Source organism: Narcine bancroftii, chromosome 7, assembly GCF_036971445.1.
Source record: "Narcine bancroftii isolate sNarBan1 chromosome 7, sNarBan1.hap1, whole genome shotgun sequence".
In the NCBI taxonomy this organism is placed as follows: Eukaryota; Metazoa; Chordata; class Chondrichthyes; order Torpediniformes; family Narcinidae; genus Narcine; species Narcine bancroftii.
In genome coordinates, this window is record NC_091475.1 from 172385089 (window position 1) to 172398102 (window position 13014).

A 13014-nucleotide genomic window follows, 5' to 3' on the forward strand; every position below is an offset into this window, starting at 1 on the left:
TCTCTTACTCTGACAGAGGCGCCTAGGCAATTTCTGGCAATGGCAAATCTGTCTACCTTGCAGCAAGCAAAAGGGAATTTCATATAGGACATTGTTTTATAATTAAAATGGAATCTTGATCTATTAACCTATCACCTGCCAGCCTATGCTCCTCCCACTCCACCTTTAGATTTGGGCATCCAACCATTTCTTGCTGTTCCTGATGCACATTTTTCAGCTTGAAATGTAGACAGTCTTTTGCTTTCCATGGATGCTGCCTAACCAGAATTCTTCCAACATTTTGTGTTGCTCCAGTTTTCCACAAGTTACAGAAGATGTGTGAGAGAATCTGTTTATTAGAATGGAGAAGGGAGTGCTGGTTTCTAAATAAAGCAGTCAGCATTTCCAGTTGTTTCTGGTTTAAGGTTCATGTTAAAAAAAAAAAGTTGTACAACCAAAATATATTTGAGTTTTTTTTCTATTAATGTACATTTCATTACAACTCACTGGTGCTGTAACCTCCTCCTGATTTAGGAAGTTTTCACATGGCACTGAACGATTTATTGCACACACTGCAGTCTCATTAGTGCTTTCCATATTCCTTATGAAAGAAACTGAACCTGCATCAATAAAACAAAAGGGTTAATAGGTTTCATAATAGTTACATTTGCTGCAATGCACATTCATATTTCATTAAAAGTTCAATGGTTCTTCATCTGCCATGGAAGTACTTTGGAGATTCATCTCATGCACCATCTCTGGTCGTGAATTCTACATTTTAATTACCAAGATCGGATTTTTTTTGGAAGATTTAATAAATACATTGGGAAAAATCTTTTTATGCTCTAATTTTGGATAGACCCTGTCAAAATCTTTTCACTGTAGAAACCCACGCCTCGGTCCAACACAGGAAATGGTCATTGAACGCAGCGACCAGCAAAAAATTGTGCAGACTGACATGCCTGTTTCCATCGGCCACCAGCAGAGCGGTGAAACTGGCCAATCACTGCTGGTGGATTGCAGGGAGCCCAATCGGGGCCCAAGCATCTGAGGTAACCAATAGGCAGCCTGCCCTCTCAAGCCATGCCCCAGTGGTGACGCGCCCAAGCTGACTATAAAAGGCAGAGCTGCCGCTGAATAAACTCAGTGTCGAATACATTCTACTGGTGTGTCTTTCTTCCCCTGCAGATACAAGCTGTAGCCGTAGCGACCTCACTACAGTAGTGATCCTGACTTGTGCAAACAGTGTTTTCGACCTGAAGATGGAAGAGCAACCTGCGATCTACGCTGTAGCGTTGAAGCTGCCCGGCTTCTAGATGTCGCAACCACGGGTGTGATTCCAGCAAGCTGAGGCACAGTTCACCATTCGACAAATCTCTGCTGATGACACTAACTATTACCATGTGGTCAGCAGCCTCAATCAGGACACACACTGCAGCATCGACTTCCTCCTGCAGCCCCCAAATCCAGAAAGGTATGTGGCCATCAGAGAGCTGTTAACCCACACTTTTGGGCTCTCAAAGCGTGAGCGCGCTGCCTGACTGTTGCATATTGATTGTTTGGGGGACAGGGCCCCTTCCACCCTCGTGAACAACATGCTCGCTCTCAACGATGGCCACACCTCCTGCCCACTGTTCCAGTGAATATTCCTGGAGAGGCTGCCCAAGGACATCCCAGCTGCTCATTGCGGAGCAAGACCGATGACCCCCAGGAAGGTGGCTGCCCGACCATCACATCATCAGCGCCTGACCAGGAAGACCACCGACCGACCACCTGAACGCCACGCCCCACCAGTGAGCAGTACTGTTTCCATCACCGACGTTGGGGTTCTGAAGCCCATCGATGCCGCATTCCAGGGAAACGCCCAGGCCTGTCGTTGTTAATGGCTGCAACAACTGGCCAACTGCATAGTCTGCTACACATTCAAGACTCCCTGTCAGGTCGATGTTTCTTGGTAGACACTGGGGCACAATACAGTGTCGTTCCCCCGACCAGCCTGGAGGCCTGCTGCAGCAAAGTGGGCCGGGAGCTCCAAGCGGCTAATGGCTCCAACGTCTGAACATTCAGCACCTGCACCATTCCCCTACACTTTGGGACAGACAATTCATTTGGAAGCTTACGGTAGCAGCCGTGCAACAACCATTACTGGTCCAGATTTCCTGCAGGCCAACTCACTCCTGGTGGATATCAAGAGGCGCCAGTTAGTGCACAGCCAGACATTTCAGTAACTCTCACTCAAGGGCACTGAATTCACCAGCCCCCACCTGCATTCAGTGAGTAATGCCGACAACAAATTCGCTCAGATCCTAGCAAAATTCCCCTCCATCACCACGCCTCACTTCCATTCAGCAGAACCCAAACATGGTGCAAAATATCAAATTGTTAGAGGGCCCTCCCCTCTACACCAGGTCGTGACATCTCCACTCTGAGAAAATCAACCTAGTCAGGGATAAGTTCAAAAAGATGGAGGAACTCGGCATTGTGCGGCATTCCGATAGTCCTTGGGCCTCCCCTCTCTACATGGTCCCTAAGGCAGTGGGTGGCTGGAGGCCATGTGGAGACTACTGCCACCTCAACGAGGCCACCAGATATCCTGTACCCCGTATCAAAACCACCACTAACCTGCAAGGGGAACTGATATTCTCAAAAATGGACCTCAACAGGGGCTATCACCAGATCCCGTTACACACTGAAGACATCCTAAAAACCACCATCACAACCCCCTTTGGATTGTTTGAATTTCCCCACATTCCCTTCAGTTTAAAAAAACATGGCTCAGACTTTCCAAAGGCTGATGGATGCAGTGATCTGCGATCTGCATTTTGCCTTTGTCTATCTCGACATTTTAATTGCCAGCCACACCCACACCAAGGACGTCATCCACTTAAAACAATTACTCTTCAGGCTGAGCGATTTCAGACAAGTGCCAGTTCAGCTGAAGATTATCGATTTCCTGGACCATCATATTGACCAACATGGAGCCAGACCATCACCCACTAAGGTGGATGCTATTTGCTCTTTCCCCATGCCATTGATGGTGAAGAGACTGCAAGAGTATGCAAGCATGTTCAACTTTGAACACCGCTTCATGCCTGCATCACGAGCCCATTCTTTCACCTCATGGCAGGACCCAATAAAAACATACAATGGACTCAGGAGGCGATTGAGGCCTTCCAGGCCACCAAAAATGCCCTAGACAATGCCACCATCCTCATGCGCCATCGGACAGATGACCCAACTGCCCTTACGACAGACACCTCCAGCACATCCATCAGGGATGGACAATGGCAACTGCTGGCATTTTTTAGTAAACATCTCAGAGCTCAAGTAGTGTCTATGATAGAGAACTGTTAGCCTTATACCTGGAAATTTGGCACTTTCGTTACTTCCTGGAGGGCAGGAAGTTTTAAATTTACATGGATCACAAACCCCTTATCTTCACCTTCAGTAAGGTGTAAACCAGGCAACAGCGGCATATGGCCTACATTTCCGAATTTACAACAGACATTGAACACGTGGTGGCCAACGCCTTATCCTGTCCGGCCATTTTTTAAAAATATTTTATTTATTAGAAAAACAAGTAATAACCACAATTACATTATAAAAATATTTCTAACCAACCTACCCCCCCCATCTAAATAAAAAGAAAAACTAGAAAAGAAATAGATAAGGAGAATAACTCACATCATTCATTAACTATCTGGTAAGGAGATCCAGTGGCACTCTAGATCCACATTAAATTTTCAAATTGGAGTAATCCAAATACGGGCTCCAAATCTTTTTAAATACATATTTATCCATAAATTATGTTATCTTCTCCATTGCTTTACTGGACCTCATTTCTGAACGCCATCTTTGTAAATTAATTTCCATTTGATCTTTCCACGAAATAGCTATACATTTCCTTGCTACTGCTAAACTAATTGCAAGAATGCCATTTGAAATTTATTTCATTTATAAATCAAAGCTATTTCACTAACTTCCCCAATTCAAAAGATCTTTGGATCTAGAGAAATTTTATTTTCAAAATATCTTGTAAACACTCTCTTAATCTAATCTCAAAACACTCAACTTTCTCGCAAGACCAAACTGAATGCAAAATTGTACCCTTTTGCTCATCACATCGAAAGCATAAATCTGTAGCACAAAGTTTATATCTTTTCAAACGCTCTGGAATTAAATATAGCTGATGTATAAAATTATAATTCACTAATCTATATCTAATATTGACTAACTTTGTCAAAGTGTCTCTACTAATCCTCCTCCAACAATCCATTTCAAATTGAACTCCCAGATCCTTCTCCCATTTAAGTCTCAATTTATGCAATTCAATCTTAGGCATTTTTTGTTGCAACAATTTTACATTTCTGAAATAAATCCCTTTTATCCTCCATCTCTGATCAAGACTTCAAATGTTTCCTTAAGTAAATCCAAATATCTCCCTAAACCATCATGCAGCATTGATTTTTGATAGTAACAAAATAAAATACTGTTAGGGATTTGATATTTTTCCTTCAACCTTTCAAATGTTAAAAAAACGACTCTCCTCAAAACAGTCATTTATCATTCTAATTCCTTTCGGATTCCAAATTTTAAGGCCACTAAGGCCCAATCGTAAAGGGTAGACTTTTATTCTGAAACAAAGGGGGTATATCTAGACAAACCCCCTGAAAGTCCCATATTTTTACTAACCACTTACCATACATTTATCAAGTGAAATAAAACTGGAGATTTAGAACTACTAATACAGGTACACAATCCTTTATCCGGACATCTAAAATCCGGCAAGTGGGCAGGCGAGAGACCGGCAGCGCGAGTCGGGCGGGCGAGAGACCGGCAGCGCGAGTCGGGCGGGCGAGAGACCGGCAGCGCGAGTCGGGCGGGCGAGAGACCGGCAGCGCGAGTCGGGCGGGCGAGAGACCGGCAGCGCGAGTCGGGCGGGCGAGAGACCGGCAGCGCGAGTCGGGCGGGCGAGAGACCGGCAGCGCGAGTCGGGCGGGCGAGAGACCGGCAGCGCGAGTCGGGCGGGCGAGAGACCGGCAGCGCGAGTCGGGCGGGCGAGAGACCGGCAGCGCGAGTCGGGCGGGCGAGAGACCGGCAGCGCGAGTCGGGCGGGCGAGAGACCGGCAGCGCGAGTCGGGCGGGCGAGAGACCGGCAGCGCGAGTCGGGCGGGCGAGAGACCGGCAGCGCGAGTCGGGCGGGCGAGAGACCGGCAGCGCGAGTCGGGCGGGCGAGAGACCGGCAGCGCGAGTCGGGCGGGCGAGAGACCGGCAGCGCGAGTCGGGCGGGCGAGAGACCGGCAGCGCGAGTCGGGCGGGCGAGAGACCGGCAGCGCGAGTCGGGCGGGCGAGAGACCGGCAGCGCGAGTCGGGCGGGCGAGAGACCGGCAGCGCGAGTCGGGCGGGCGAGAGACCGGCAGCGCGAGTCGGGCGGGCGAGAGACCGGCAGCGCGAGTCGGGCGGGCGAGAGACCGGCAGCGCGAGTCGGGCGGGCGAGAGACCGGCAGCGCGAGTCGGGCGGGCGAGAGACCGGCAGCGCGAGTCGGGCGGGCGAGAGACCGGCAGCGCGAGTCGGGCGGGCGAGAGACCGGCAGCGCGAGTCGGGCGGGCGAGAGACCGGCAGCGCGAGTCGGGCGGGCGAGAGACCGGCAGCGCGAGTCGGGCGGGCGAGAGACCGGCAGCGCGAGTCGGGCGGGCGAGAGACCGGCAGCGCGAGTCGGGCGGGCGAGAGACCGGCAGCGCGAGTCGGGCGGGCGAGAGACCGGCAGCGCGAGTCGGGCGGGCGAGAGACCGGCAGCGCGAGTGGAAAGGGGTGGGGGTGGATACGGCAGCACAATTCGGGTGTGCTTAAATCTGACTTTCCGAAATCCAGAAAAATCCAAAGTTCGAAACACACTTCGCCCAAGGGTTCCGGATAAAGGATTGTGACCCTGTAGTTTTACTATTCCATTTTTAAATGAAATGGTTCCTTCTGTCTTCTCTAATTCTCTTCAATTCAATATCCAACCACGTTACAATACTATCTAAATCAAACATTCTATTAATAATTTTCAATTGAACAGCATAATAATAATCTAGAAAATTTGGAAATTGCATACCACCTAACTCATATTTCCAAGTTAATCAATGCATAGAAACCCTTACCAATTTCCCCTTCCATAAAATTTCCTCACCAACACATTTAAATCTTTTAAAAATCTCATTGGTACCTTCCAAGGTATATTCAGAAAAAAATATTGAAGCAGACCTTGACCTGACAGCATACCGGACAGTGCTCACTGGCTTACAACTGGAGGATATCCCCTGGCAATCGCACGCTGCTCTGTGACACTTCGACAGGTTAACTTCCCCCTGTCGTTCAGGCTACATGGAGAGGCAGGTTTTTGATTCGGTCCACAACTTGGCTAACCCCACTATCAGAACTACAGTCAAAATGGTGGCGAACAGTTATGTCTGGCATGGCCTCCGCAAAGAGGTCGCCTGTGTGCCAGAACTTGTACTTTGTGCCAGTCATCCAAAATTCAGACATATCAAAGCTCTACCACAGACATTTGAGCCAGCATGTCGCTGCTTCAGCTATGTGCATATTGACATTATGGGGCCCCTACCCGTATCTAGAGGTGCGCTTTACCTTCTCACTATGATTGACTGGATGACCAGAGGCAACGTCACTATCAGAGGCTTCCACAGAAGTGCACACAGACTTGGGAAGCACATTTCAGGGTCCCCAAACACCTTACATCAGACAGGGGGGCCCAACTCACTTCCAGTCACTTCCAACTCACTTCCAGCCCTAGCCCACGACCTGGGGACCCAACTCCGCCACACCATGGCATATCACCCACAGGCCAACGGGATGTCTGAGAGGTTCCACAGACACCTTAAGGCACCCTTAATGTCACGGCTTACCAGACAAATGGGCCGACAAACACCCTTGGGGCCTGTTAGTCAGCCACACTGCACCCAAGGAGGATCTCAAGGGATCCTTTGCTGAGTTAGTCTATGGCGCAACCCAAACTATACCTGATAAATTCGTGACGGCCCCTGAGGACGTAGGAGAGCCCGTGGCGATCATATTGACCCAACTACGTGGGCGCCTAGGTACCCTGACCCCTGCTAAACTTAGACCCCAGGGCCAACCATGCACGTCCCAAAGAACTGACTGTAAATACGCATTTGTTCAGCGTTGGGCTCACTGGCCACCTCTACGGCGGCCTTACAAGGAGCCATACCGTGTCCTCAGACACAATGGCTCCACCTATATTTTGGACATTGGCGGCAGGGAAGAGACTTTCACACTTGACTGGTTGAAACTGGCTTACCTGGACTTTGACCAGGCCATCATTCAACCGACCCCACAGCGCAGGGGTAGAATTCCTAAAAATAGTGCCCCGATCACCGGTTCTTGGGGGGGTGGGGGGCGTTGTGTAGCAGCCTGCACCTCAGGCCGACACAGCAAATGGCTGTCGAACTCAGCCACCCCCAAAACCGTGCAGGACTGAAATGCCCATTTCCATAGGCCACTGGCAAAGCGGTGAAACTGGCCAATCACTGACGGTAGATCATAGGGGGCCCCAATCGGGGTCTGGGCATACAAGGTAACCAAATGGCAACCAGCCTGCTCAAGCCACGCCCCAGTGGTGACGTAGCCGAGCTGACTATAAAAGGCAGAACTGCCACTGAATAAACTCCATGTCGAATACACTCTACTGATGCGTGTCTTTCTTCTCCTGCGGATTTGAGCTATAGCCTTAGGCCTATAACCTAGCTGTAGTGATCTCACTATATCACCACCAAATTTAAAGAAACATTTTCATAATTTTTAAGTCTCTATTTGCCTTCTGCTGCTGGTATTCCCAAAAACTATTAACTGAGTTGTTACCTCAGTTTTGATAGCACCTTTTAAAAGCTGTTCCCCTCAACCTCCACACTCCCCCCCCCCCCCCCCCCACCTGCCCCAAGCTTGCAGTACAATAAACAGAACAGTGGACTGTACCATCCAAGTATTTTCCATAATTTTTAGAATCTGGGCACTGTAGCAAATCTATAGCCTTGAAATAAATCTGACTTCCTTTCATTAGCTTTCCACTCCAATTTATTTAAAAATAAATAAATATACATGGGCGTTTTCCTCCACTCAAATGTTGATGGTATAGGACTTACATTAGACACTAATTAGTATTAAAAATAATTTAAAATTCTCCTGTTTCTAGATGCACCCCAAGGATGTGCACTTAGCCCACCACTCTACTTATTTATACACCATGACTCTGTGGCCAGGCAAAATTCCATTGAATGATGTAACGACAACAGTGCGCTCAGCGTCAACAAAACCAAGATGATTGTGAACCTCTGGAGGAAGTCAGGAGAAAACGACCCAGTCCTAATCGGAAGCTCAGTAATGGAGAGAGTCAAAAACTTCAAATTCCTGGGTGTCAACACCTACGAGGATCTATGCTGGACCCTCCATGTTGATACAATCACAAAGAAGGCTCGCCAGCAGCTATGATTTCTGAAGTGTCTGAGGAGATTCGGTCCATCACCAAAGACTCTCATAAACCTCTACAGGTATTCTGGCTGGTTGCATCACTGCCTGGTATGAAGGCAGCAACTCTCAGGACCAGAATAAACTCCAAAGGGGTGTTAACCTGGCCTGTGACATCACAGGCACCAGACTTCACTTCTTCGAGGACATCTACATGAAGTGGTATCTTAAAAAAGCAGCACCTATCCTCAAAGGGCCCGACTATCCAGGCCATGCCCTCGTCTCTCTGCTACCATTGGGAAAAGTTACAGGAGCCTAAGGACGAGCACTCAATACCACAAGGACAGCTTCTTCCCTGCTACCATCAGATTCCTGAATAAACAATGAACCAAAGACACTGCCTTACTTTTTGTGCACTATTATTTTCATTTTTTTTATAGTAATGTTGTAAGATGATTATAATCTAAACGTTTGCTCTATCGCGCTGCTGTAAAACACCAAATTTCATGACTTGTTCATGACAAATTCTGATTCTGATTTGAATGAATGTTTTGCTTGTGGCATGAAGATGGTAAATTTGGGCATAGCATTCAGAATTTGTTTATTTTTAGAGTATAAAATTGACTTTATCGTGTTGTATCAGATTATGTTGATGATTTAGTGCATGATAAAATTATTAATTCATCTGTATTCATTTACAGAAAAATACTCACTTTCCTTCACGGTATTTCTGATCATTGTAGAAGCAGAATTTTTCACAGGATGATTCAATTTCACATTTCTTGGGGAAGTCTGCAACAATAAACACCACCTTTAAACACAAAGAAAATTGACAAAAAGGAAAACTATAAAAATAACCCAAACTATAGATTTCAGAAGATTGCCAGAATTAAATTTAAGATACAGTAATAATTAATCTCCCTGGGCACCTTTAGCATTGTTATATCAGTTTGCAGATGACATGGGGAATACTGATAGAGTGGTGACTAAAAAATTTGGATCTGACCTTGTTAATGCAAACAGGACGTATGGGTTTCCAGTCATAGTATTTGTCAACATGTAAGCAAACCCTTCTGCTCCACTTCTGTGCCAACCAAGCTCTCTACCTCAGCTAGTCCCATTTGCCTAAGCTTGGCAAAAATCCTTCAAACTTTTTGTATTCATATACCCATCTAAATCTGTAAGTGTTGCAATTGTACCTACATCTACCGCTTTCTCTTTCTCATATACTATATATCCTCTATGTGAAAAAATTACCCTTCAATTCCTTTTAAAATTTTTCACCTTTCACTTTAAATCTATGCCCTCTAGTTTTAGACATCTCCTTCCCATATTTACCTCATCTATGCACCTCTTGATTTTGTGATGCTCTACAAGATCCCCCACTCAGTGTCCTATGCTTCAGGGGGAAAAAAAGTCCCAGCCTATCATATGTTTATAATGCAAGCCCTGCAGTCCCAGTAACATTCGTGTAAATCTTTTCCAAACCCTTTCCAACCTAATGGCATTTTCCTATAGCTGGGTGAACTTGTTTGGTTCACCTATTCAAGGCGAACCTACACAAAGTGGCGGGACCAGACAATATACCTGTTCAGGTACTCAAGGACTGCACAGACCAATTGATGGAGGTCTTCACAGACATCAACACCTCACCGCAGCAGTCCATCATAACTGCAGGGTTCAAGACAGCCACCTCTATCCCAGTACCCAAGAGTAATAACAGGCCTCAATGACTACCATCCTCTAGCACTGACTTCCACCATTATGAAGTGCTTTGAGCATCTGATGATGGAACATATCAAAGCACACCTCCCAATTCGCTTTTAGAAGAAACCATTCCACTGATGATGCTATAGCCTTGTCGCTTCACTCTGTCCTGACCCACCTGGAAAATGGCACCTCATTTACCAAGCTGTTGCTCATTGATTTTGCACCAGGTTGTGATCCCTAAACCCTATAGGGATGAAATTATAACTTTGGCTCATAGCACACCCTTCAGTGGTCACCTTGGATAAGACAATGAAACAATTTTAATGGTCTAGTTTAAGAAAAGATGTGGTAAGCTTTTGCCAGGCCTATCATACATGTCAGGTGGTGGATAAACCTAATCAGAGACCCCCAGTGGCACCCTTACAACTTATCCCTGCTTTCTTTGAGCCTTTCTCAAAAGCAATTGTGGACTGTGTTGGCCAATTCCCATAACCAAAGCTGGGAATTAGTATTTGTTGTCAGTTGTGCGCAGCCCCATGGTTTCCTGAGGCCATTCCTCTGAGAAACATTAAAGCAAAGGCAATTGTGAAGGATTTGTTAAAGTTTTTCACCTTGGTTGGCCTGCCTAGAGAAATTCAGTCAAATCAAAGGAGTAATTTTCTGTCAGGCTTTCCAACAAGTGCCTTACGAATTGAGAGCTAAGCATATTGTATCTTCTCCAGAGAGTCAAGGGGCCTTGGAGAGGTTACATTTCACCATAAAAAAACATGATGAGAACTTAAATGTTTTGAGATTGGAAAAGCATCGAGATGAAGGGGATCATTTGCTTTTATTTGCAGTGAGGGAGTCGGTCCAAGAATCACTTGGTTTTAGCCCATTTGAGTTGGTTTTTGGACATGAGGTGAGAGGTCCTTTAATATTATTAAAGAAACAGTGGGTCAATAATGATGTGCATTTAAATTTGTTGGATTATGCCTTTAAATTTAAGGAACAGTTGCATAAAGCTTGCAAAATATCAAAGGAGAATTTAAAGGCCACTGAACAGAAGATGAAGGTTTGGTTTAATTGCAAGGCAAAGATGAGAGATTTTAAACCTGGTGACAAAGTGTTGGTTCTGTCTCCTACACATTCAAATCCTCTTAGAGCTGGGTTTTCAGGACCCTATGAAGTTAAGTCTGAAATTAATGAGGTCACTAATGTTATTGAACCACCTAATCGCAAACAAGAAACTCAGGTCTGTCATTTAACTATGATTAAGCCATATTTTGAGCAGGTGCCTCACTGAGAGAGTAAACTTTCACAGAGATGATAGTTATCAGCCAGGATAATGAGGAGACAAGTAAAACATGTTTTAGAGAAGGTCGTGGGACACAAAAATTAATAAGCCCAAGATTGGGAAATTCTCTGGTTTTGCAAGACTTGGAAACAAAGATAGCTCATCTCCAAACATCAGAAAGGAGACAGTTATTTTTAAAATTTAAAAATTTATTTCCAGATTTACCTCAGAATTTTCATAGCTTATCAGATGTATATGGAAAATGCAGCTCGTAGATGAGGAAAATGACTACATGTGTAAGAATGGTATCGTTAGAAAGCATACTTCAAATTGGAGTTCACCTTGTGTTTTAGTGCCTAAGCCAGATGGAACTATTAGGTTTTACACTGACTATAGGAAGGTAAATGCTGTGACAAAGACATATACTTATCCTATGCCAAGAGTGAAAATACACACAAATGCTGGAGAAAGTCAGCAGGTGCCTTTATATTATCAATAGTAAAGATACATCACCGATGTTTCGGCCTTAAGCCCTTCATCAAGGTGTGGGGGAACACGAGAGATGTCCGAACAAAAGGACATTCTCATGTTCCCCCACACCTTGATGAAGGGTTCAAACCCGAAACACTGATGTATCTTTACCTTTGATACATAAAGGCACTGTTTGACCTGCTGTCTTTCTCCAGCAGTTGTGTGTTTTTTCACTTAACCACAATGTTAACAGAATCCTGTGTTCTACCCCTCTTCAAAAAGTGGATGATTGTATAGACAAGGTTACTTTAACAGATAGGTGTAAAGAGATTTCTGCATTTGTAACACCTTCTGGGCTCTATGAGTACAATGTCATGCCCTTTGGAATGAAAAATGCTTCAGGGACATTTGAAGAATGATTAATTCTGTAATTCAGAGATTGAAGCACACAGGGGCTTGCACTGATGATTTAGTTATAAGTAGTGATACATAGGAAGAGAATGCCCTTGAGTTAGAAGAATTGTTTGATCAACTTTCAAAAGCAAATCTCAGTTAATTTAAGTAAAAATGATTCTTGTCATGTGACTATTACTTATCTTGGTTATGTCATAGGACAGGGGCAGTTGGTGCCAGTTGAGGCAAAGATTTTGACTATCGCAGGGTTTCCTGTTCTAATTAGTAAGAAAGCTCTTTGAAGATTCCTGGGAATGATTGGCTACTGTCGCAAGTTTTGTGAAAACTCTGCAGACATTACACTCACTCTAACAAAATTGCTTAAGAAAGAAAAATTTATCTGGTTGAAATGTTGCCAAGCAGCATTTGTAAAATGCTTAAGTCACCTGACTTAGAGAAACCACTTTTGCCATGGATGCCAGTGATGAAGCTGTGGATGCAGTACTGTAACTGTAAGAATGATGATGAAATTGACCATCCTGTATCCTGCTACTCGAAGAAGTTTATTGATCACCAGATGAATTATTCCACCATTGAGAAAGAGTTGTTAGCTCCACAAGATTTTGTATAGCTCAAAAACCACTTACAGCGTATACTTGATCATATTCCATTGGATTTTTTGTGTAAATGAAGAATAAGC

At 45.3% G+C, this 13014-nt stretch overlaps 1 protein-coding gene across 6 annotated transcripts in view; it reads right to left on the reverse strand.

Moving 5' to 3' along the window:
- Positions 1-13014, reverse strand: part of cpap (centrosome assembly and centriole elongation protein) — a 106154-nt gene that overhangs the window by 23389 nt on the left and 69751 nt on the right. For all 6 annotated transcript variants that reach the window (XM_069891330.1, XM_069891324.1, XM_069891327.1 and 3 more), the window contains 2 exons: positions 9178-9256; positions 487-599 (listed from right to left, as the gene is read on the reverse strand). In XM_069891330.1, the coding sequence (XP_069747431.1) occupies positions 487-599; positions 9178-9256 (192 nt within the window). The remainder of the gene's footprint in view (positions 1-486; positions 600-9177; positions 9257-13014) is intronic.